We start from the raw sequence: 25,970 nt of genomic DNA, 5'->3' as shown, positions 1-25,970 counted from the left end.
TACAAGTTCGGGACCCTGAAATGTGGGCGAGGGCAGTAGGGGAGCAAGATCGATGCATCTAGGCCAGGGTTGCAGTGGAAGTCAGAGAAGGCTTCCTGTAGAAGTGATATAAGGGAAGGATGCAAACAAGCCAGGTAAGAAAAGGGGATGAATGGAAATCCCTGGGTGGCTCAGCAGTTTAGCGCCTGCCTTCAGCCCAGGGCGTGACCCTGGGGTCCTGGGATCGAGTCCCTCATCGGGCTCCCTGCATGGAGACTGCTTCTCCCTCTGCCTGTGTCTCTGCCTCTCTCTGTGTCTTTCATGAATAAATAAATAAAATCTTAAAAAAAAAAAAAAAAAGAAAAGGGGGTGAAACACAATATTCCAAAATAAGGGAACAGCATTAGCCAAAGAAAGAATCCGGTCTCCAGGAAGCGCAGAGTTAACTTTGTCGAGGAAGGTGTGCAAAGATTGTGTCCAGCATAAGGGAGCCTGGTGGGGGGATGGAGGGGGGGGCAGACGGAGACTGAAATCTAATCTACTCTCAGCGTTCACCTACAGGGAAGACTTTTTTCTAATTTCCACAAAAGCAACATGCTTCAGCACCGCTCTGTGTGTGGAAGACCAAGAGAAATTTACTAGGGGGTTGGATGGAGAAAGGAAAGAACTGGCCTATAAAGAGTTTCATGAGCCTTGTTAAGTTTGACATGGAAAGATCACATTTTATAAAATCGCCCCTGTAATGGCGATGTTTAAAGATAAACAGCATCACCGTTATTGGGTTCATTACCAAGTGGGAATATTAAGATACCCCAGATGGAACTGCCCGGGTACGGAGTCTGAAATCGTGGTTGGGTGCGACGTCAACGGTTGTAGTGCTGCTGGTGTTGCCTTAAGCTAAAGCTTCGCCTTCTCGTGCAGGCTGTACTTTGGTGAGAAGATCGGGCTCTACTTTGCCTGGCTGGGATGGTACACGGGAATGCTGATTCCTGCGGCACTTGTCGGCTTGTGTGTCTTTTTCTATGGAATATTCACGATGAATGGAAGTCAAGTAAGGTGAGCTGTTAACAGACTTATCAAAACATGTTGGCCTTTATGCTGACTGACAAAAGCTTTATGATAATGCTGACTTATTAAAAAATAACAGGTCAAGGTTCTATAGTTTATTGGCTGGGAATTTTGAGGAGAAGAGACAACGAGCACTGTTATAAAGGGTCATTTCCACCTTTGTACGTGCAAATTCTGTTGGCTCAGTTCTAAGACTGTCCGTCTGCAGAGTTTCTCTTTCCGATATATCCCACATAATAATTCAACGATGCGTGGTAGTTTTATATAATTTACATTGCCATAGTATTTGGTAGTCTAGATTGCCCTCTCCCTATTGTGGTTCAAATAATTATAATAGCTACAGTCCTTTAAACGACTTACAACCTACAGAGAGCTTCCTGATAACCGTTTGTTTGTTTTCATTTGATAGGAACTTCACAACCACCCTTGGAGATGAGTAATCATTTTTTGCAGATGAGGGAACCTTACGTGGTTAGAGATGTCTGAACAAAATAATTGTAGCACATAAATCCTGCTCTAAGCAATCTTCTCTCCTGAGAACATAAAAATCACTTTCTGTTTTCTTCTTATTCTCTGTAAGAACAAATATTTATAATTATTTTAGTATCGACTTAAGGTATCAAGACAGTAGTGAAATAAGGTTTGACAAAAATCAGGTGTTTGTCAGAATGATGATTCTACTCTTAAAGTTGAAATGACTCAAGATCTGGGTGGAGGAAAAAATACGTTATTATTCAGCAGAAACAAGACTCAGCCGGGCATTAAAGAATCCTCATGACAAATGTTCTGTTTAATGTGTGCAAGGATATCATCAAGTTTAGGTGTGAATGACATAATTCAAATATCTATATATCCATATATCTATATATGGATGCATATATATATGGATATATATACACACATTATGTAATATGCATATGTGGACATATAATAATTTGCCTAAAAACAAAATATTCCACTGCCCCAGAGTTCAATCCAGTTCCATCACCGACTTCCTTGATTTGCCCCTGTTCTCCATGAAGGCCAAATGATAGTTAGTTTGAAAACAAAGAAATACCTACTGTTCTAAAGACATTTCATCTAGTCATAGGTCTATTTCAGAGTTTTGCAAACTCACTACCGCTCTGGAAGGCAGCTTCTCCTGAACAAACTTGTGCCCAGTGGGAACATCCATCCCTAGCTGGGCATTTCTCTGCATGCTGTTGAGTCAGTAACCCCTGAGACTAAGAAAACAGGTTGTGAATTAAAATTATAGTGTCTTGAAAAGGATTTTTTTTTCCCTGCTTTTATGTTCTCCATTCCTATGAGTTTGGCTTTTTTAAAGATTCACTTTAAAGTAATACCATTCGATATATATATATTTTTTCTTCCTCTGGCTGATGTCACTTAGTGTAATACCGTTAAGGTCCATCCATGTTGTCAAAAATGGCAGGGTTTCCTTCGTTCTCGTGGCTAAAGATATACGTCTCTATCTATATGTATCCCACATCTCTGTCCGTTCATCCATCGGTGGGCACTTAAGTTGTTTACATATCTTGGCTCTTGGAAGTAATGCTGCAGTGGACTCGGGAATGCAGCTATCTCTTCAAGATCCTGTTTTCATTTCCTCTGGCTCTATACTTAGAGGTGGGGCTGCAGGATCATATGATCACTCCATTGTTAATATTTTGAGGAACCTCCATGTTCTTCCCCATAGTGGGTGCACGGATTTACATTCCCATCCGCGGGTCTTTGATGAGAGGAGGTGAGCTCTCACAGTGGCTTTGATTTGCATTACCCTGATGATTAATGATGTTGATCACTTTTTCATGTACCTGTTGATTTGTAGATCTTTGAAAAAATATCTATTCAGTTTCTCCTGCCCACTTTTCAAATCATATTGCTTGTTTTTCTACTATTGAATTGTAGGAGTTCTTTGTATATTTTGGATATTAACCCCTTATCAGATAAATGTTTTGTAAATACTTTCTCCCATTCTGTAGGTTGTCTTTTCATTTTGTTGGTGGTTTCCTTTGCTATGTAGAAGCTTTTTAGTTTGATGTAGTCCATCCCATTTGTTTATTTTTGCTTTTGGTGTCAAACACTAAAAATCATTGCGAAGACCAGTTTCAAAGAGTTTACCCCTTGTGTTTTCTTCCATGAGTTTTATGGTTTCAGGTTTTAAATTTAAGTCTTTAATCCATTCTGAGTTAATTTTTACATATGAGATAAGATAGGGGTTCAGTTTCATTCTTTTGCATGTGGATCTCCAATTTTCCCAATACCATTTATTGAAGAAACTATCCTTTTTCCATAGTATATTTTGCCCCCTTTGTCAAAAATTGACCACATACACATAAGTTTATTTCTGGGTTCTGGGTTCTGTTCCATTGACCAATGGGTCTATTTTTATGCTGATACAATACTATTTTGATTACTATTGCTTTATAATATTACTTGAAACCAGGAGGTGTCGTGCCTCCCATTTTGTTCTTCCTCAAGATTGCTTTAGCTATTTGGGATTTATTGTGCTCCATACAAATTTTAGGATTGCTTTTTATATTTCAGTGAAAATACCATTAAAATTTTGATAGAGATTGCATTGAATCTGTAGATATCCTTTGGTAGTATGGACATTTCAACAACATTAATTCTCCTAAGCCATGAGCACAGAATATCTTCCCATTTATTTGTGTCTTTTCCAATGTCTTTCATTGGTGTGTTAGTTTTCACTGTGTAGGTCTTATACCTCCTTAGTTAAATTTAGCCCTAATTATTTTATTCTTTGGGGTGCAATCATCAATGGGACTGTTCTTAATTTCTCTTTTGGGTAGTTTATTGTTAGTGTGTAGAAATGCAACTGATATTTATATATTGCTTTTGTATTCTACAACTTTATTCTGCGATATTTATTAGTTCTAACAGTGTTTTTGGTAGAGTCCTCAAGGTTTTAGAAAACCACTCTTATTTTTTTATTTATTTTATTTTTACTTACTTATTCTCTTAATGTAAATTCAAATAGCTAACATATGGTACATCATTAGTTTCAGATGTTGAGTTTGTAATTCATCAGTTGCATGTAACACCCAGCACTCATCACATCACGTGCCTTCCTTGATGCCCTTCACCCAGTTACCCCATCCCCCCACCCAGCCTCCTCTTCAGCAACCCTTGGTTTCTTTCCCATAGTTAAGACTCTCTCATATCTTTTCTCCCTTTATGATTTCTTTCAAAGAGGAAGGGAGGGAAAAAGGAATGGAAGAAATCTGGGGAAACTACTCTTTTAAAATGAATTGATAAAGACATAAAATGATTCTTAGAGGAGTAGCTACTGTTCAAGTTGGTCCTATGGAGAACATATTCTCAAAGTTTTACCATGTGGTATAGACTCCCTGATTTACCCCTACAGGGCCCAAAATGAACAAAAGGCAATGAAAGGAATAGATTTGCTATTCCAGTTGATTTATGGAATCAATAATTCCTATGAGTCCATGAATCAATAATTCAACAAAGCCAATTAGGCTCCTTGCATATAAGTACCTTTAGTACAAGGAGTGTTTTAAAAGGCATTAGCAAACTCTTTTCTTCAGTGCTTTATGGTATTATATTACTGCCACTCTGTCACACTATAATTAACATCTTGTCAGACTTTCTATTCTAAACCAAGATAAGCATCACTGAATATCTTGACTTTCAAAATTTCATGGGACTGAAATTTTCTATTCAAGGTGTCAGACGTAGTTAAGTCATGGTTAAGTTGTAGGTGTTATCCTCTCAGGTCAGGGGAGGACACGAGGCTTTTATTTAGTGTCGCTTTGTGTTAGCATTATTTTATTGATCTCTTTTTATATTACAAGGTAACGATATATTAAAAAGCTGAAGGTTGGATTGTGTTTATTATGTTTCCATCAACTATGTTCACATACATTAAGGTCATATTTCTTAATTGCCCTGTAGTTCATTGTAGAATTAGGTAGCAATAAAGTTGTGGATTATTTATTGTATGTATACGTGCATATGTGTATTTACATGTGCTCATTGGTCTTACCCAACCAAATATGGTCACATGTTTGCCTGGCAGGGTACGTATCCTACGAATATGAAAATGAACAAGCAGACGGATAAAATGGTTTTGCAGGTCCAGGGCAAAAGAGCAGAAGCCCCAACTTTCTGGTCTGATCTTTCCCCTTTGCCATTAGAACTCACTGAAAAATTCTATATGGTTCCCAGCATCAGACCAGCTTTACAAACGCTGTTGAGTCATAAGGACCTCTCGAACCCTCTCCTGACAACATCCTTAGCAATGGTGTCTATTTAGCTAGTGCCTGTGATGTTCCAAGCCTGTACAATATCCCTTATGTAATATCTCTGTTAGATATTATCTCCATCTAGAGATGAAGACATTGATCCTCAGAGAGTAGGAGACTTGGTCAGGGGAATGTATATAGTGAGTGGTCAGCTAAGTTTTAAACTTTTATTGTCTTTTTTTTATTCGTGGTAAGAACACTCAACGTTAGATTTTCCCTCTTCATAAATTTTTAAGTGCACGCTCCAGTATCATTAACTTTAGGCACAATGTCACACAGCTGATGTCTAGAGCTCATTCATCTTGTATAACTGGAACTTTATACCTATTGGATAGCGACTCCCCGTTTCCCACTCTCCAACCCTCTGGCAATCAGGATTCTGTTCTGTTTCTATGAGTTTGACTGTTTTAAATACTTAATATATGTGAAATCACACAGTATTTGTCCGGTGCCCAGCTTATTTTACTTAGCATAACATCCTCCAGGTTCATTCATCTTGTTGTATATGGCAGGGTTTCCTTCTTTTTTGAGGCTGAATAATATTCTATTGTGTATTTATATGACATGTTCTTTATTCATTTTTCGATAGGCATCAGGGTTATTTTCATATCTTGGCTATTGTGAATAATGCTGCAAAGACATGGGAGTGCAGATGTCTCTTCTAGATCCTAGTTTCAGTTCTTTTCCATCTAGACCCAGAAACCGGATTGCTGGATTATATGGTAGTTCCATTTTTAAGTTTTGAGGGACCTCCATATTTTTTTGCATAGCGGCTGCACCATTTTACAGTCCCACCAACAATGTGCAGATGTTCCAAGGTCTCCACATTTTTGCTGACACGTGTTATCTTTGTTTTGTTTAGTTTCATAATAGCAATCCTAACAGGTATAGAGTAATATCTTGTGATTAGATCTACTTTTTCCCTGATTATATCTGATTCTAAAATCATGTTTTACTCATGCTTTCATACTGCCCTTCCTTAAACCCACTTTCACATTTTCCCAAGTGTCTTATTCTGTGCTTTGTCACGTTAACAGGATCACAGGAAACACAAGACCCAGGAGCAGGTCCAGATGTCCACCCCCAAAAGTACAAATAGCTCCCTTCTTCCATTATCTTAAGTTACCAGTAATTATTTCCTTCAAATCAGCCCTTGATATGTATATTAACAGTAGATATGAAAGAAAGCCACAATTGAAGGGGCCGTTTCTTAATCAGGCTGTGCAAAAGAAATGAAGAAACACGTTGGACGCTCTCCTTCCCTCTAGTGGTTAACTGAAGTCAAAGAAATTTGTGGTAGTATTGACTTTCTTATTTGGGGCTAAAAAATGTATTTTCAAAAGTTGTTTATGTTTTATGTTACATATCAAATTGAACTTTGAATGACTTAAACAGAAAATAAGTTGAATAATTCTGGAATTAAAAATAGGACTCAGTCTGATGACTTGGGATTCTAAGCGTGGTGCTTTGATAGATCGGTGCTTTAGTTTGACCGTGAGGGAAGTAGGAAAAATGCTGTGGCAAAGACTGACTCTAATGCTTTTCATTATGAGATTTCGATGCAGGACAATTTGTGTCATTCTTGAAACACCATGAATTATGAAATTTTCATCAAAATATCCTTCAAGGGCCATGTTAATTCTTGTTCCTACAAATTAGTGACATTACTAAGAGGAAGTATAATCTCTTTAGGTCTTTTAATATGGCCTTTTAATATGTATGCTTTACCTGCTTTCCTTCTTCATGTAGACATCCTGATGACTATCAAGATGATGCATGTGAGAGTAGGAGAATTATATTATCTATCAGACCTGTCACACCATCATCACCATTAACAACCTAGGTTTACAGGAAAGTTCCTTTTATTTTTTGTTTTTTTATTTGCCAGATTTGGTTTTTTTATTCAAGTACAGTTAACATACAGTGTAATATTAATGTCAGGCATACAGTATAATGACTCAGTAGTTCTGTACATTACTCAGGACTCATCGTGAGAAGTGTCCTCTTCCACTCGAAAGTTGCTTTTTATATGAAATAAATCTTTCTCTCTCAGATATGTTATACTTGATGGGGAACTGGACCTAGAATCACCAAAACCTAAATTCAGTTCCCTGAAGTACCTCCTGTTAGCTATATGACCTTGAGCAAGTTACTTAAGTTAAACGTTAGTTGCCTCTCAGTTGTAGAGATTATTACCCCTGCAGGAGACTGCGGTACAGACCAGACTTACTGGACATGAACACCTTTGCCCACTTGACAGCACCGGATTACTATATGGTATCATCACTTCCTATTTATTTCGACTTTGGAGTCATATTTGAAATACAGATACATTGTTTTTTGCTTCATTTGAATATATATGTTTGAAAACAGTAAATTGTGCTGTAAACTCTGCTGATTAAACTTTTATTATTTATTAAACAGCTCCATTTCCAGACATATTTTCAAAAGCCTTTAAATGACTTTCAACATTCCCAAAGCAGATTTAATTAGAAACAATTTATTTAGAGGCCACTAAGTGGGAAAGGGCCACTTACGACAGATAAAAGCACAAAACATTTTAAAAATAGGTTGCAGTGAACTCTCAGGCTGGCAGGCTTTTGAGAAACTGTTATTGGTGCCCTACTGGCATCACAAAGTCATCTATAATGTATGCTGAGATCTTTAAAAGGTAGTGGGGATAAAATTGAAGAGACAAACATTAGAAAATTAAATTCTAATAGAGAATATAATACATAGTATGTAAATGAAAACTGTGTCATGTCATCATGGCTGTATGGCAAGACACTGCAAAAAAAAAAAAATCAACTCCCTCAAATTGCCAATGAACATGATGCACCTATTGACTCTAGTGGGAGTTACGAAGTTGTGAGAATTATGGATGCTGTTGATTTTGGTGATTTGGAGACAGTGAGATCCAGGAGAAAGATCAACAGACTTGAGAAATCAGAATAGTCAGATTTGATTCCAGCTCAGCCACTTCCAAGCTGTGAGCTTGGTGAAAGCTCTCCAGGTGTTCTTCAACGAGATCATCCGGAGTGCCATGAAATCACACGGAACTGTCTTTGCAAGCCCTGCAGGTATCTCATAACTAGACAATGTGGCCTCTTCTCTGTACCGTATCCTGACAGAGACTTCTAAAAACAAGCAAACAGACATCTCCGTATCACAAATATCCTAAAAACTTCAGTGAGAGCCACACAGTTCCTCCGTCCTTGTGCAGCACTCCCACTGTTTCCATTTCTTCTTTGCGTCTCTCTGCCTTGCTACTTCCCACAGGATTAGCTAGAGGAGCTAAGCACCTTCTTAAACCTGGAGATTCATGCTTTCTCGTTCTTCTTTGGTTTCTCAAGCCAAGAAATTTGCAAGGCCACCGAAGTCTTCATGTGCCCTCTCTGTGACAAGAACTGCTCGCTGCAGAGACTCAACGAAAGCTGTATCTATGCCAAGGTGAGTGGATCCTCGCATTCTCCTTCCTGAACTCTACTTATTCTCAGAAGCAGATAGTAAGAAGTCCTCCAAACAAAGTTAAGTGTTCTCAAGAGTTTCGACAATCAATATTCATTGACAACTGAATAGACCATCACTCTGCAGCAGTTACAAAATGAGTACATTTTTATTTGAATATTTTGGTCTTCCATTGTTTTTATAACTGATTACTGTCTTTAATGGACATAAACTTCTACTTGAAATGACTTCTAGATTCTTTTTATGAGAATATGATGGTTTCTACTCCTAATTAAGTTTGTGTCTTCCATGAACACTCATTACAGTACTCTTAATTTTACAGAGAAAAGGAAGAAAAATACTAAAATTCTCGAGTTGCTGCCTATTAGAATCACCTGAAGGGTTTTTTTAAACTTCTGAAGCCCAAGCCACACACCAGAGCAACTGATTAAGTCAGTACCTTTGGGTTTGGAACCTAGACATTAGTGTGTTTTATAACATCTCAAGTGATTCCAGTGTGCATACAAATTTGAGAAACTGAATTTACAATGATTATTGTCTACCTGTTTTATTGAAGTATAATTAATGTGTAATAATATGCACACATTTAAAGTGTATAAATCGATACATTTTGACATTATAAATGCACCTGTGAAACCATCACTACAGTCAAGATAATGAACATGGAATCACTTCCAAAAGTGTTCTCACGGCCTCTTGTGATCTTGGGCTCCCACCCCTTCCCAATTCCACTACTGTGCCTAGGCAACCAACTATTTTCTTTTTTTATAGATAAGTGTGTATTTTCTAGACTTTTATGTAAATGGAATCATACAATGTGTGTGTGTGTGTGTGTGTGTGTGTGTGTGTGTGTTTCCTGGCTTCTTTTGCAGAGCGTAATTATTTTGAGATGCGTCTATGTTGTAACACTTATCAGTAGATCATTTCTCTTTATTGCTGAATAGTATTCATGACACGGCTCTACGAGAATTTGCCTATTCATTCTGCCACTAACGGGCCTGTGGGTTGTTTTGAGTTACCATTTTACATAAAGCTGCTCTGAACATTCACCTATAGATCTCCCTATACACAGGCACTGTTAGTTCTCTTGGATAAACCCCTAAGAGTAAAATGACTAGATTATATGAGAGGTGGATGTTTAACCTTCTAAGAACTGCCAAAATGTTTTCCAAGGCATTTCTTCCATGTAACATTCCCGTACGCAGCATATGAGAGTTCCAGTTTTCCATAGGGTCACTAATCCTCAGGATGGCCAGTCTTTTTTAATTCTAACTATGCTAATAGATATGTAGACATATTGCAGTTTAGTTACTTGGAAATCATTCAGTCCTTTTGGGTCTCACTTTTAAGATTTGTAAGCCGGATTCATACCCACATTTACTGATTTCTAGCCACACTCGACTCTCCAAGAGAAATCAGATGTCAAACATAATGGAGAATGTGTGCTTAAACATAGTTTTGTTTGAGGCGCAGTTTGCTTCTGTCTTTATATATTTTTCCTACTCACATCAGCAATGTTGAAAAAATGCTTGTTCATAGGTCCCCCTATGCATAAAAGCAAGCTATTTTTTCTCATAAAATAATTCATTGCAAATATGCACTTGTAGCTAGGACAAGCTTCCTCTTGCTTTTGGAAAAGCCTATTATGTTGCTTTGGGAATTTCCTTGAGATTTCATCTGGGGCTTTCATTTATTGGGCAAGAGTCCCTTTCCTATTAGGCAGAAGGCCTCTTCCCCCTTTATTATCCTGCCGGATACCCATAGCCTAAGCTTGAGCCATCCATGCCGTGCTGGACTGACTCTTCCTTCTCCCTCCTGTTATTTTTATTCAACAGCTTGTATATCAGCACCTTAAATGAAACTCTTAACACCTCCAGCTATAACCACAGGCTTAAAATTGTTCTTCTTAGGTCCATGGCCTCCCAAATCATAGCACATCCCACTTGTTATTTCTTAGTGGCTCTAAAATAATGATTTTGTACTTTTATACTCCTCCTTAGGGCAAGCTCTGAAGTTTTCCATAACTACTATTTTAGCTGTATCTCCCATTAGATATACGTAATCTCACATTACGTGAGTATTACATGTATGCCTCACTGTGTCTCGTGGATGTGTTTCTAAAAAAGTCAATGTTTAATTTATTGAGTAAAAAAAAAAAAAATGCCTGAAAGATCGTGAGCAAACTTAGAAGAATAAAAATGAAGAGCTTTTTAAGGGAAATGTTGCTTAACCTATGACAGATCGTATACATGCACTGCAATTATTGGTAAGCATGGCTTTTTATTTGGGCCTTTTCTAAAGGCGCTGCTGTTTCTGGAGTAGGGGAGAACCATTTTATCCTGGTGACCTTTAAGTCTCCATGTGTAAAGTCTCTGTAAGAACTCTGCAAGAGCCTGTTTCCTTCACTAGATCTGTCATGAAGGAAAGCAGACAGCTGTTCAGCTGCTTGGCGGCAGCAGGTGTCTCTGTGGGATGCCTTTGGAAACAAAAACGCTGGATTCTCCCGCTGGGTGTAATTTTATGTAGAGCTCTGTAGAGAATTTCTTTATGGCCACTTTCTCGCCGTTATGTAATACATGGTGGTTATTGTTGTGAAAACCGATTCTTAGGACATTTTTAGAAATCCCAAGTCTTCACGGTCATAGAAGTTTAGGGCCAATTAGGACATCTTGCACCTGTCCACAAACCTTCCAAAGGAGCATGTTTTGTATGATGATATTTTCAGTAATGTTTTATTTTACAGGCCAACACACCCTACCTTTATCTGTTTTATATATTGTTGGGCTGTGTGTCCCAGATGTTACAATTAAAATGCACATTGATATTCTTTTGCAGCCCTCATTGACCAGCCTCTAGACTGTAGACTGTGCAAAGAGGACACCATTCTATTCCCACTTCCCTTATAATAATGTTCTTTAGCCCCGAATTGGCCTTTCTCTCATGTGAGAATAGCATCCCTATTTTTCCCGTACTTTCTATGGTACATGTATGACCGCCAAACGTATGTTACCTTGGCCATATTGGTTTAATATCCCTCACTGGTAGTGTAAAATATAAATAGAGTGAGGGCATTATGCAAATGAAAAGAAGCAAAGGTAAGTTGAATTTTTAATTTATTATAATCAAACAGTCCTTGCAGCCCTGCAGCCCTTCAGTAACATCATATAACTGTACACTGTTCTTTATAAAAATTCAGATAATGTCTGATTCAAAAAAAAAAACACTTAGACTATATCCTAAATGTTTAGTGATATATGAAACTTCTTAAAAATAATTGTTGCTGCTGTTGGACCCTATGGCACATTCTAAGAGATGTCAGAAAGTCAGGCTAGCACTGCCATACCTTTCCATTGGAAGCCCTGGCTCCCTGGCATAATTCTGCATTTTGTAACTTCCTCAGTCCTGGAAGTTTCTCTGACAGTATAACTAGGTATGCCTCAACTGAAAAGCTAACTTTCTAATTTTTTAAAATATTTTATTTATTCATGAGAGACATAGAGAGAGAGGCACAGGCACAGGCAGAAGGAGAAGGAGACTCCCTGCGGGGAGCCTGATGCAGGACTCGATCCCAGGACCCCGGGGTCACACCCTGGTCTGAAGGCGGACGTTCAACTCCAGAGCCCCCCAGGTGCCCTGAAAAGCTAACTTCAGCTTGACAATCCATGGCTCACAAATACTTCCTCAGGGTGCTAGAACCAATTCTTAGCAGAAATGAAGACCAAAGGGAAGAAAGAAGAAATGGGGGAAATGTTGAGAGTCCTCACCTCTCCCCATGAGCAAATCAAATGAAACCGTTGTAGGACCCATGAAAGGATCTCATATTGTCTATTTACAAGCCACAAAATAGGGTGATTCCATTGGGGAAAAAAATCATAGAACTTAAAATGTGGACTATAATCACTAGATTATTGTAATCAATATGTGACTAATATTTTTGCTTTATTTTCCATTCAGGTGACATACTTGTTTGATAATGGAGGCACAGTCTTCTTTGCTATTTTTATGGCAATATGGGGTAAGTATGTTCTGTTACTTAATTGCTAGTCCTCATGTTCTGAGGCCCTTGCTGTGTTTCTTCTCACTCACGCACGCACAAACACACACACACACACACACACACACATACACACCGTGTGTAATTCAACTCTCACTCTGTTTGCCCTCTTCACACATTCACTGATTCTTTGGGAATTTAACTCTTGCTCTAATCCTAAAGCCTGGGCCTTCCTATACTAAGGAGAACATTTTCCCTGCCAAAAGCAGGTGATGATTAAAAACAAACTGAAACATGCTAAAATCCAAATTACACTGCGTGTACTTCTGGGTGTAAAACCGATGCTCAAGAATTTTTTCATCTGCATAATATTTCTCTTTGTCTATTTGTTTAACCTATACTTTATACACTTAGAGATACAGGATCTATTCCATAGATGATTAAGCAATGATATCTAATACATAATGACTCTTGTTCTTATTTAACATCTTAAAACTGTAGAAGTTCTGTACAGGTATATGCTCTGGTTGACTTTTTTTTTCACCATGCTTCCCATTGACTCTTTAAAGCACCCAATTAATTGATTCTAAACTAACTCAGGTTAGAAGTCCCCACCCTTTGGAGAGAAGTGAGGCCTTTCCTGGTTAGAGTCAGCTTTCCTACCATTATCCTGTTAGATGCAAAGTCATTGCCAGCTTGGCACTTCCAGGGGCTGACCGTGTATGTGCTTGCTGATACAGGGAAGTAAAATGGACTAGAGTACAAATGTCCCACGCCCATTTCCTTAATTTCCCAGGAACAGAAACTCCATATAATCTCTCTCTTGTTTAAGTCAAAAAATTTTTTTAAAGATTACTGTGCCAGTTTTCCCTCAAGAGAATGCCAATCTTGGTGCAATTAGGACAACAGGGTTAATTAAGTCATCAGGCAGGGCAATCACCGTGAAGCCTTTTAGTTTCACCTGAATCCCACAAACATTTCCCACTAAGAATAAAAGAGACCAAAATACAAATTGAGGTTACTCGATAGATGATTCAGCGCAGCCAAAAACAGTAAGAAAGGAAACCTTTTAGATGATTTATCCTCTATGTTTCTGCTACTAAGTCTCATACTTTTATAGTTCTCCTTGGCACAGCCACATGACAGTGATCTTGCTTCAGCTTTTGGAAGATGGGTTTGTGAAAAGCCTAGGATGTAGGCGCTCGTTTGCCGTCAGAAGCCTTTTTCCCCTTAGTTCTATACTGAGGTACGAAGTTGAGGTATGTCATCCATAGGAATGCCGTCACGTGCGTTTTCTTGGCCTGCTGGCACAGATGAATCATTCACAGTTGAGTTGTAATAACTAGAATTCCCAAAACTCGCGTCATAAGGTTCTGGTGCATTGTCTAATCGCAGAACTAAAAAAGCAACAAAAAAAAATTATCTTATGGTGACAGTCTTGGAAGATGCATGCGCAGGCATCAACCAGACTATAGGAATTGTTCTAGATGAGTAAGTAAGTAAGGACATCTTTTGTCTGGGCTTTACAGAGACTGGTCTTGAAGTCTTAAATAAGTATGTATTTTTCAAGATACATTTCCTTTTAAGACTAAGAGAACAGTCTGACTTCTAAAGTGATTTCATTGCTGGTGGACCAAAAATAAAGGAACTAAGGGAGAAGTCACAACAAAAGCAGAGCCGTACTCTGTGTGGAGAAGGACAGACGTGTGTCTCATTGACTTTTGAATCTTGTGAACTCAGAGCCTTGTCAACACGTCCAGAATTTTTACTTCTGGTGTAAAAAAATAGCTTTTAAAAATTGAAGAGCATTAATCTTCAATCAGTGTCTTTATGGTTGAGCCAGGGAAGATGGAGATGGATGAAAACAATCTGTAAAATCTTACGTTTCCTTGTGATGGATCCTAGTTACCATGCACTTTACGGTTTTTGATTAATGGTATAGGATTGTGTTTTACTATTTCAACGAACTGCCAATTATTACTTCCTTAAAGATCTTGAATTGATCTTCAAAGAAAACTTGGTGCGTACATGGTATCTCTAAATACTAAAGCTGTGACTAATTACTAATTAGATTAGTGATTTAATTATTCAGTAGGTATTCTCATACCCTACCTATTCTTGAATTCTTCTGTTTATTGACCAGGGGCCCAGGAACCTTAGGGATTTGGGAGAGGTTTCTCAAAGCTGTCTGGAAGGAGGAAGACAGGTGGTGTGATTGAGTTATTCCCTTATGCCTCATCACAACATCTTAGATTATATCAGTTTGATTGAGATTTTGCCTGTGATTACAGACAAAGAAAAGATTCTGGGATTTAAAAAAAAAAAAAAGAAGTTTGGAAACCCTGTTGTTTGAAATCCTATCCTTTAATTTTGAAAAGTGCCACTTCTTATTTTATATGAATTGCTAGAAACCCCCCAAAATAGAATTCAGTTAAATTTACAATCAGTGGATTTGGTTCCAAAGATGAGTAATGTCAGTCATGAACTGAATTTAGTGAAATCATTAAGACTTTACTGACAGGATGTACCAGGGGCTCTTGACTATTTTTTTATGATGGCAAGAATCCAAAAAACAAAACAAAAAAAAATGATTCCATTCTATGAAATTATTTCATTTCTGTTCTAATTGGTATTAAATTAAGAACAAATCTAGTTCTTTATTCTTAGCAGATACATTTCTTATTCAGAGATATCATAGACAGATCTTTCCATCACATGAATGAAAAGTTCCTGATCTATTGTGACTTTATAGACCCAAATACACAGCTCCTTATAGATTCTGTTTTAGAGACTTGTTAAGACAATTGATGGAGGGTTCCTGTGTCTGCGTAAACCTTAGGAACTCCAAATTGGAGGAAGTCAGTGTTCAACCTACTGCTGCTAAGAGACCCAGCAATGGCAGAGAAGATGGCTGAGCAGCTACTTGCTAACAAAACTGGCCACTTTTCCCTCCATAGCACACCATTATCTTCCAATTCTAGAGACATGTTTTAGGTTCTGGGATCTGGTTTATTTAAAACTAATGGTGATGCAATGAGCCACAGTTCCAACTGGTTTTAAAATTCCACCCACAGGTCCATACTTATTTTGGTGATGTTCTTTGAGAAACAGAGAGTAGATCAGAATAAATCTCTAGTCTGTTTCCATCATGTGAATCTCCAGATCCCTTCTAGATAACGTAGTGAACATCAACACCCTCATTTAATTAAAACCACTGCGAGCAAGTGAAGTTCTAAAAGTTGTTTTTACCTGGTTCATTTCTGTCATCATAAAGTCGCCGATGGGAAAATGAATCCGTTTTCCTTTTTCCACACAGCAAGTAGCCAACAAGACTAAGCAATGAAGCACCCAGAATAGCACCTAAAATGGCCCCAAATACTACTCCTGTATTTTTATTCTCTAGAGAACAAAGAAAAAATAATTAACCGATAAAGAAAGAGAAAATAATCTTTCAAAGAAGAGAAACATACACATTGGACTTTCTTTATAACAAAGAATATTTAAACAGTATTTTTAAATTAGATAATGGTGATGTGTGTGTGTGTGTGTGTGTGTGTGTGTGTGTTTTATGAAGTACTGAGTATTTGGGATATATTGGCAAATGTGCCTCCCAATAAAACCATACTTCGATTTTTTAATTACGTTGAAATACTTCTTAGTTTTAGAACTGTCTCTTATTCTATTAACGACAGTAGTACTGAAATGCCATGTGTATGCTCCATTAAGGCCTAATTTCTACATTAAGTGCTATATTAAGTTTTTAATCAACCCTGAATGTCTAATGAATGTTAATGATGCAACGAACTATGAGCTTGTTTCGATAATAACTGAAAAGTAAAACGCTAGTGGTGGGTGACAGAAAATGAATCCACAAAATCCCAACCAAAAAGGTGTTATAAGGGAAAAGCAGTGCATCCTGATACAGGATATTTCTAGACACAAAAAATAGACCAGAGTAAGATGTTTGCAGTGTCTCGCATGTTGAGAACAGAGGTATATAGTTCTGAGTTTAAAGGAGTCCAAAATTTTACTCTATCATCCCTTTACCAAGTGCCTTACTTGAAGACTAAGTTTGTTATTAATAAACTATGCTGTCCTCCCTGAACTCATATTTAGTGTGGTGTATTTTCAGTCTTTTAAAAATTTCATGAGCATGCTATTCATTAAGAAGAAAAGGAATTTTATAAAGTCTGTAATTCTATATTAAATTCCATTTATAAAAAAAAAAAACCTAGCCTACACATTGGAAGCTTAACAGCAAAATTATTACTAAAATGAAAGGAAAGCAAAGTTACCTAATTTCCTTTTGAAAAGAAGCAATGGTGGCTGTAAGTGCTCAATATTCTTAATATGTATATTGAGTTTAGAGAGACAAAAGAGAGAGAGTATTTATTAAAAATCTTTCTGATATAGGGTCTCCTAGGTGGTTCAGTCAATTAAGCATCTGACTCTTGATATTGGCTCAGGTCATGATCTCATTGTCATGAGACTGAGCCCCATGTGGGGCTCCATGCTGGGTGTGAAGCCTGCTTAAGATTCTCTTTCCTTCTGCTCGCCCTGCCCCTCTCTTGCTCTCTCTGTCTCTAAAAGAAAGAAAACTTCCGGCTGTAGTATCCAAGTATGTCTGAATGAAAGGATGTGTTAAAATTATAGCTAAAATGAAAGTAGGTGTACATAAAATGTTTTATCTGCAGTGTTATTGTAAAGCCTAGATATCAGAATTTAAAACTTTTCCTGTACACTGACAACTTTCAGTAGGAATTTGTATATATGATTTAGTGTTTACATCATTAATATAATCTGGAAGTAAGTTGATTGGAAATCATTGACTTCATGGAGGAAATGACTATTTTTTTTTAATTTCAGGGAAAAAAACAAATACCATATGATTTCACTCATATGTGGAATTTAAGAAAAAAAGCAGATGAACATAGGGGAAGGGGGTGCAAAAGAGGGACGCAAACAATAAGAGACTTTATGATAGAGAACAAACAAGTCTGATGGAGGGAGGTAGGGGGATAGGCTAGATGGGTGATGTGCACTAAGGAGGCCACTTGTTGTGATGGGCCCTGGGGTGTTATATGTAAGTGATGAATCACTAAATTCTACTCCTGAAACCAATGTTACACTATATATTAACTCACTAGAATTTAACCAAAACTTAATTTAAACCAAAACTTAAAAAAAAAAATGCAGGAAAATAAGAACTTGGGTAGACCTAAAAAAAAAAAAATGATGAATTTTTATTAAATATTAGAGATATTTACTACTCTATGTTTTAAAGTTTGACATAATCCATAAATGAAACATAAAATGTTCCTATAATATACTTTTCTTGTGATACAGCTATATTCCATTTTTATGGTGTTCATTAGGTACTAAACTCAAAATCCAGGAGGATTTCCTTTTGTTGAGTTTATTTACATTTAAAACAATACATATCCATGTTCTGTTTTCCTGTGATTGCTATGTGGTATCAGATAATTTACACATTCATGTATTTCAATCAGTTTTCATATACATGTATTTTTGGAGTTCAGTTGCATATTATTCCTAAAAGCATGGGACGTTTCAGGTAGTTTTCTCAGATTCAATGAAAATCATTACCTGGTATCTCACAACTGTACCACTACCTCAACCTAACCCACCTCTAATTTTGTCCTGCCATCTCATCACATTCCCATAGTGTAATGACTACTGCTGCCTGAAGCCCCAGAATCCCTTCACTATTTCCACTGAATATCATGGTTGCCCCCCAAAAGTGAGAACCACCTGTGCTACTGTAGTCTCTTCCTTTTCTTTTTTCCCCCCTAATATGGCACATTCCTTAGATGTAATCTGTATGACTTAGTTCAAGATGCAGTTTCACACTAGAGGAAAGTTAAATCCGTTTATATTTACCTTCTTGGGGGTCTGATGTATTTGAGAAGATTTTTGAATTATTGGTAAACTTTAAGGTGGGCTGTAGAGTTGTTGTTTCTCGGTAGGGGGTGAACCCTATGAAGCTATCATTGGATGTGGTGAGCCACTCATCTGGTTCTGTTGCCATGGGGGTCACAGTCATGGTGTTTGGTGCTGCAGGGAGGATGCTAACTGAAATGGAACTGTTGTCAGGAGTTTTCATGGTTTCACTGGCTGAAGGCCAAGTGAACTTTTCTGAAGACATAGCAGATGTAGCATTGGGAGGTGCTGAGACTGGAGGAGGATTTTCATCTGCTATTGATGAGTTCCGAGGCAATTTAGAAACAAAGCTATGGACCAGAGGAGGGTCTGTGGGAAACATAGGCGTGGGTCTTAGATTCCCAGAAAAGTTGTTTGTTGATGCATTGTTGAAGACTTCTGTTGTTCCATGGTGTTTATTTGATGGATCCCATAGAGAGGAATTACTTGCCTTGGGATTGGAGGTTTCTTTATTTTCTTTATCTGAGTTTGAATTTGTATCACTTTCCAAAGGAACAGATTCATTTTCCATTGTTTTTAAACCTGCTGCAATGCTTTGTGTTGTGGTTTTTTTTAGAATTTCTTTCCCGTGGCTTCCAATTAATAGTAAACTAAACAAATTTGAAATCAACAGAATTTTGACTGAGGTCAACATTGTAGTCTTTTCTTGTATTGGTGTTATTAAGGAGAATCTGAAAATAAAAAAAAAGAAAAGAACAGACATCTGAATTATTAAAGTAGTGAGTTTTTTTAAGTGGATCTACATCTTTAAAGTGATAAAAATCTTGAGATATAATACTGAATTGATAATACCCTACCTTTATTCCAAAAGTTTGTTTTCTTTGGATTATAAACTAAAACAAGAGTGAATTCTATTTTCTATATGACATTTATTTCTTCTTTCTTCTAAGGAAATGCCATGCAAAAACTTTGTCAAGCCAGATGCCACTATTGTGCTATTTCAAAGATCATTTAGCTTGGGACAAGTTGAAATACATACATATTTTTTCATATATATATATATATGAAATATTATATACGAATTGCTAGGTAAGATATTATAAAATATCTCTCCTGGAAGTGTTTACAATTATGTTCAACCTTGATGATTTTTCATTAGAGTCTGGGGGGCCTCTAAATAATCCCTCAGATTTTCTTTTGGATTTAAGTGCCCCCTCCCTGCTTAATGGTATCTTATAAGGGGGACAACTTAAATATATTTATAATACATCCTGATGTAGATTTCCTTCAGAAGCTTTTAGAAATATAATACGTCCCGTGTCCTATGCTTATCACTTTAAAAAACTCTACTTAAAAAGCAAGGCGGGGGCACCTTGGTGGCTCATGGGGTTGGGCGTCTGGCTCTTGGTTTTGGCTCAGGTCATGGTCTCATGGGTCCTGAGAACAAGCTCTGCCTCTGGCTCCGCCCTCAGTGAGGAGTCCCCTGGAAGATTCCATCCTTCTGTCCCTCTCTCTTCCTCTAAAATGGTGGGAAGAATTTCTAAAAAGCATTTTACATTCCCTGGAAAGTCCCTCCACCCCTTGACCCCCCACCCCACCCCACACACCACTGATACTGTTTCTTGATCTCGTAGAAACTACACAGGTGTTTGTATTTGTGATATCGTGTGTTTATACATGTCATTCACTTTTCCGTGATAGCCAAGAAAATGGGAGTGAGATCCTGAAACTCATTACCACACCTGGAAAACATCACTCCTCTGCTTTTGTCACATCAGATACTTCACGCGTTTTCTAACTTAATTCTTACCAAAAACAGTCAAACAGACCATGAGGAAGGGATGATCCATCCTGTTTCACACAGAACTAAATGGAGCATTAAAACTGTCCATGATGTGAGGCCAGGAGTGAAGCCTACGACCCTTGGCTTGGGGGATGGGGGGGTGATGTCAGGGTGGTGGGATGGAGCCCCACACAGGCCTCTGGCTCAGGCAGAGTCAGCCTGGGACTCTCGACCCTGCCCCCGGCCCGCCGCTCTATAAAATAAAAAAAATAGGTCTTAAGGAAAAGTATCCTAGGACTCAGAGTGATGACTGAGAGGCATTAAAGCTAGTCATCATCCATCCGTGTAAGGGAAATTTCAAAGGAATGCAGAAATTGGTTACGAGAGCATATAGAATTTAGGTGCTTCTTAGAACTTCTTCCCACCAACACTTGTTTTTAGTACAGCTTCTCCAAACTTTGTTATTTTACCCAAAACCCAAAGCAGTTTAGAACACCATTATTTTAAACCCATGGAAAAACCGGGCCTTCTACCGTACGTACCCCTCAGACACACTAGATACGCCTTTATCCCAATTTAAGAAAATCCCGACAATTGTCTATGATTCTAGGTGGACACCTGTCGCGCTTAGTTCGCACAGTAACAAATCCGAGGCTATCGTCCCCAGGACGTGCAGCTCACGACACAGTATCAGGCTGACGGCTCACCCAGCTTAACAACGCTGGCAGGTGTCTTCTCAGAAGCCTCCTTCTGTGAACTCTGGCGAGTTCACAGCCCTTTTTTATGCTAATTCCATCATCTGATTAGATTTATGAATTGCACTTGGCCACCCATTGTGTCGTCATTACACATTTGGATGGGCTTTCCCTTAGTGGCTGTCCTCGCTTCCTAGTGAAGTGGTCACCGGGAGGGGGAACAAGCAACCCTTGTTTTCTCGTGTTACATGAGCTTTCACTCCCTTCCCGTAACCAGAATCCACGTACCGAGAGCCAGCAAAGAGAGGGGTTTTTTTGTTCCTGATTCACTTTGTAACACTGAACCTCCAGTGGGAGCTCCATCCCCCTCACCCAGCTCTTGATGGTAACTTGAAAACCTAAGGTATGAGCACCCCAGTGGGCCCGGCCTCCTCTTACTGCCTGTGATCTGTCTCCAGGGAAAGCAGAGAGGGGGAGCAGAGAACGATGCTCGAGGTGAATCCCGTGTGCACTCCATTCCAAAAATAATAGAGCTGTGGGGGAGGCTTTGTGAGCATGGCTTTGCTCCCGCCCTCCCGGGACCGCTTGGCCTCCGCGCCTCGGGGAGAAGAGGGTCCACCTCTGGCTCAGGGCCCTTCATCTAACAGGGAGGGAAGCAGCCAGGAATTGAAACCATCCACTATTCAGAACCCCAGGCCCGGGGCTTCTGCTGGGCAAGGACTAGGAAATTCTGGTCAAGTCTGACCCCATTCCGAATGGAACAAAACCCATCAAAACCCATCGTAAGCCGCAGAGGTCATGGAAGGGGCACAGAAGCTCTGAAGGGCAACGAAGGAAATCTGTGCTCTTTCTCCCTTAACACTCCTCCCGGCCTCTCTCCATCGCTGGAGTTTCAGTGTCTAAAGTATGTTGTGTTCTTGTGATGGCAAGTTGTGCTGGACGACGGGGGCCTGCCTGCATGCACCCAGGTGCGTCGTCACCCAGCTTGTCCTGTGGAAGCAGATGGAAGCGGGAGGAAGGACAGGTGCCCAGGCGGAGGGGCGGCCGGGAGAGCTGGGGGCACCGTGTCCCCTCCGGTTCTTCCTGGCCCTTCCGGCCCCTAGGGGGGCACCCAGGGAGCAGTAATAGGGGGTGGGCATCGGAGCAGGGCGACGATCATTACAAACCTGGGGAGCTTCTCAGATTAGAATTCTTAGAGGGGAAAGAGAAAGGACGGGGGAGGATTCCCACCTACTTGGTGATACTTTAAACACAGATTCTGGACCTTTCTGCGTATATTGAACCACGTTTATTGTTTCTGGTGTCTACCAAATTTTAGAATACGCTTTCAGAGGGTGCGAGTGACATGGGTCATTATGGTTTTTTTCTTGAGTGATTACCATATGCAGAGAGCCAACGAACACGATTTTGTCGCGTTTTTGGTGTTGGCACCAGAAAGTGGTTTCACGTTAGGCCTTTCGTATGCGGGCTGCAGAGGTCGGTAAGAGAAAAACAGGCATGGCCATGAAGGGGAGCAACCCCAGAGTCTGTGCATGACTTCGCTTCCCCCTAAGTGCACAAAGTCATCATTCTGTCCAGCCTTCCTGCTGCAACCGAGTCAGTCGCATTTTATATCAAGCTTTAAAAATAAGGTGGCGGCCTGGCTTGGAACAGGTGATCAACCTACGCGGGGGAAGGACCGTGCGAGCTATTGGCAAGTCCATCAAGCCCTGGGCTTTTGCATTACAGCGTTGGTTCAGGTACACTGAAGGGAGGCCGCAAAGACCTGTTGCTGCAGCGAAACACTGAACAGTCCGTAGTCCGCGCTGCTCTCAGTTGCTCTCGCTGTTTCCTATTACGGATCTCGGGCTGCAGGTTAGACAGTCGGGGACTGTTTCTCTTTGCCATAGGAGATCCGGTGTGACATTAGCCGATACCCCAGGCAGGCCAATGCGTGCTACTCTCGCGTGGCCTTTTCAACCTTGAACAGTATTTGGCTTTTCCGAAATGAAAGAGCCCCAGTAAGGGACATAAAGAGCCATGGGATGCCTCCTTCATAAGAGGGTCTTGAGAGGATGAAAAGACTCAGTGGCCCAAAAGGAGGCTTGGACCTGAGGACCTTAGGCATATCAGTTCTCTTTCATTTGGCTTAAAAAGGAAAGAAGAACAGTACTTTCCTTCAGGGGAAAAAAAAAAAACAAAAACAAAAACCAGCAACAACAAATTCCAAGTTTGTGAACATAATTCTAAGTAAAAGACTGGGGTATGCATAAATGCAGGAAAAGTATATAGAATGTCATGCCCCCTGCTACTTTGAGCATTGTTCATCATGAACTCCAGTCGTTTTTGTTTTTTTTTGTTTTTTATGAACTTTTTTTTTTTTTTTTTGACATAATTAGGTGGGAGAGCATCGAGCCCAAAGGCTCAGAAAGAAAGACTGTATCCAGAATATTCTGGACCCAAATTCCCAAGCATGGGGTTCTGAGCCTCCTATTCTTTCCCACCGTTGGTGAAAAATACCTCAATGGATCTGCTAGAAAGTGCTAAGCAGTGACTCAACACCCCTTTCATCAAAGGAGTCTTACGTAGCCACAAACTGAAAATGATCTTACGAAACTTTATTTTCACCTTCCTTCCTTGCATAAGGTGCGCTTTGGCACCTGCCGTGGCCACGCGGACTCCCAGGCGGTGCCTGGCCTGCACGCGTACCACGCTGTGACCTGGATGCATACACGACACTTTGCCAGTTTTCTGGTTAATGAAACCTTTGGAAAAGATGCATAGAAGCTTGTGATCCATCGTGTTCACAGAGTGTTTTTCAAGACCTGTCATATTCCAGCACCTTGGCAGGAAGCTCAAAGCCCGAAGGCACGATTCGGAGCTCAGTGATCAAGTCGTACCCGTGCACCCCCACTTTAAACGTTGCGACGCTGTTCCTAAGATCTGACCTGAGGCGGCTCTCTCCGGTAGTCATGTACACTTTAGGTAAAGTTTGTCTTTCACTCTCGAGCTGGTTTCATCATCGAGCGAACCTGGCCATGACCCGTCAGGCTAGGTCACTTGGGGCAAGCGCCCGCTCAGAAGGCGACTCCCCGATGAAACAGCTCCCCATTGCCGGGGTCCCCGTGGCCACTTGCCACACTGCCCCGTGCAGGTGAGCCAGCTTTGATTCTCTGTGGCAAGTACAGAAGGAGGAGGTAGGGAACAGAGGAAGGGGAGAGGGGGGAGAAGTGGGGGAGCCCGTGGCACCCAGTCCGCACTTACCTCCAGGTCCTGGAGGCTGTCTCCAAGCAGGAACCCCAATATCCCAGACGGCGTCCTGGCTCGAGTGAGCCTGCTGAGCTCGGAGGGAGCGGGTGGGTCAAGTGTGACTGTCCCCCTGAGCCCGAGAGTGTGCGACCAGCAGAATGAGGTGCAGCTGGCCCGAGCCGCTGGGGTAATAGAGCACCAGGAACCTGACCGACCTGCTTCTCAGCTGGCAGCATGAAGCTATCACCTCATTCAGACCTTAAAAAAAAAAAAAAAAAAGAAGAAGTCCAACCCTCCAGGTTTCATAGGTTGATCGTTTTGACTCTGGGGCAGGCCGGTTCCCTTGAGCAGCAGCAAAACAAGGGACATCCATGCCCCACCCTAAATGGAATGGGGGGGGAGGACAGAGCCTTTGCTAGTGTCCCCTGGTGTGTCAGGAATGTGTGGCACGTGCCGGATTCGTCCTTTGCAGGAGAGGAAACCGAAGTGCCCCCTGCCCTGCACCTGCCGCCCTGGGCGAGCCCCGAGTCATTCTCGGTGTGTGGCAGCTGCGAGGACAGGGCCCCGGGGCCGTCACAGACACGCGCGCTGCCCACCAGGCGGCCCCCGCAGGTGGCATCTGCAGGGATGCTGCGACGGGGTGCCGGACGCAGGTGGGCCCTGGCTGCCCTCAGGAGCTGGGGAAGCCCGAGAGCCTTCTGGATGAACCAGCTTCCGTGCTGGGCTCTCTCTGCTTTCGCTCTAAGTGTAGACGCTGGAGCGTTTCAGAAGTGCCCAGGGAACGCCTGATTAGATGCCGGACTTGGATGACCACCCTGGCACGCTTCCTTCACTTGCTTCCAAGGCTTCTTATGAAAGGGAGCCCTTTCTGGGAGCTTCTGCGCACTAGAATTTGGGGCCTGGCGCCAAGGCCCGTTCAGCTCAGCGCGGCTGAGGTTCAGGCTTAGTTTCTGTCCTGCAAGGGGGTAGGTTTCCCATTGCTGGGAGAGAAACGAAACTGTAGCTCAAGTCCAGCAGCTTCAAACTGAATGCAAAGAATGTGCCCGGTTAATTGGCCCCGGGAAAGTACAAGGTAATGCTATAGTTTTGGATTTTCTGAAGCCCAGAGGCTCCTTCAGAGTTTGATTAAGAAAGTAAGCCAACCCCTTTGGGGGAAAAAAATGTTTACTCAAAGGAGATTTAAGCTGTATCTGCACTGGGGCGATGAAAAGCAAGTTGGTTGTAGTCAAACAGTTGGTTACTGAGCAATGGCTTGATGGAACTCGGTTGGTTGTTTTCAGATTTTCGGTCACTAGGAAAAAAATCCAGCTGACACAATATTTTCTGTCTACGTAGAGATCTGAACATGACTTGGCAGGGTTGGGCGTGCTGGGCCCCGAGGGGTTTTCCTAGATATGTGTATGAATAGCATTACCACTTTCTGACTCGACCCTAGTAATTACGGCCTATGCCAGGCGCGGAAATTACCAGGTGCTTCTGCTACAACCCTCTGCTTTCGCTGCATCAGTCAAAGCTCGTCTCCCACGGCCTTCTTTTCTGGAGACTCTGCCTGTGGCCTGAGAATCCCC

The 25,970-nt window shown here is 40.6% G+C and overlaps 2 protein-coding genes across 9 annotated transcripts in view; one reads left to right on the top strand and one right to left on the bottom strand.

Annotated features, from left to right (window-relative positions):
- The window catches only part of ANO3 (anoctamin 3), a 372,668-nt gene that overhangs the window by 292,853 nt on the left and 53,845 nt on the right, over positions 1-25,970 (top strand). For all 6 annotated transcript variants that reach the window (XM_072793741.1, XM_072793740.1, XM_072793739.1 and 3 more), the window contains 3 exons: positions 901-1,035; positions 8,687-8,783; positions 12,756-12,816. In XM_072793741.1, the coding sequence (XP_072649842.1) occupies positions 901-1,035; positions 8,687-8,783; positions 12,756-12,816 (293 nt within the window). The remainder of the gene's footprint in view (positions 1-900; positions 1,036-8,686; positions 8,784-12,755; positions 12,817-25,970) is intronic.
- MUC15 (mucin 15, cell surface associated) lies at positions 11,898-24,656 on the bottom strand. Of its 3 annotated transcripts, none has more exons than XM_072793745.1 (4): positions 24,418-24,656; positions 18,697-19,427; positions 16,045-16,194; positions 11,898-14,099 (listed from the first exon to the last, which is right to left on the bottom strand). In XM_072793745.1, the coding sequence occupies exons 1-4, from the start codon at positions 24,636-24,638 to the stop codon at positions 14,032-14,034; spliced, it is 1,170 nt and encodes a 389-aa protein (XP_072649846.1). In that variant the 5' UTR covers positions 24,639-24,656; the 3' UTR covers positions 11,898-14,031. The 3 variants fall into 3 exon arrangements, with proteins under 3 accessions (XP_072649846.1, XP_072649847.1, XP_072649845.1); XM_072793746.1 differs by having other exon boundaries at positions 11,898-14,096; XM_072793744.1 differs by having other exon boundaries at positions 11,898-14,192; positions 24,418-24,655.

Source organism: Canis lupus, chromosome 23 (genome assembly GCF_048164855.1).
Source record: "Canis lupus baileyi chromosome 23, mCanLup2.hap1, whole genome shotgun sequence".
In the NCBI taxonomy this organism is placed as follows: Eukaryota; Metazoa; Chordata; class Mammalia; order Carnivora; family Canidae; genus Canis; species Canis lupus.
The sequence above is the reverse complement of the archived record's forward strand: the minus strand, read 5'-3'. Positions and strand labels throughout refer to the sequence as shown.

What these genes read in the sequence shown, in the direction of transcription:
- MUC15 (XM_072793744.1), bottom strand. Translation starts at nt 24,638, where the DNA reads ATGCTGCCAGCTGAGAAGCAGGTCGGTCAGGTTCCTGGTGCTCTATTA. An exon ending in ACAGCCTCCAGGACCTGGAG is followed by an intron (nt 19,428 to 24,417) that starts GTAAGTGCGGAC and finishes TTTTATTTTCAG; the next exon opens with ATTCTCCTTAATAACACCAA. An exon ending in TACATCAGACCCCCAAGAAG is followed by an intron (nt 16,195 to 18,696) that starts GTAAATATAAAC and finishes TTTGTTCTCTAG; the next exon opens with AGAATAAAAATACAGGAGTA.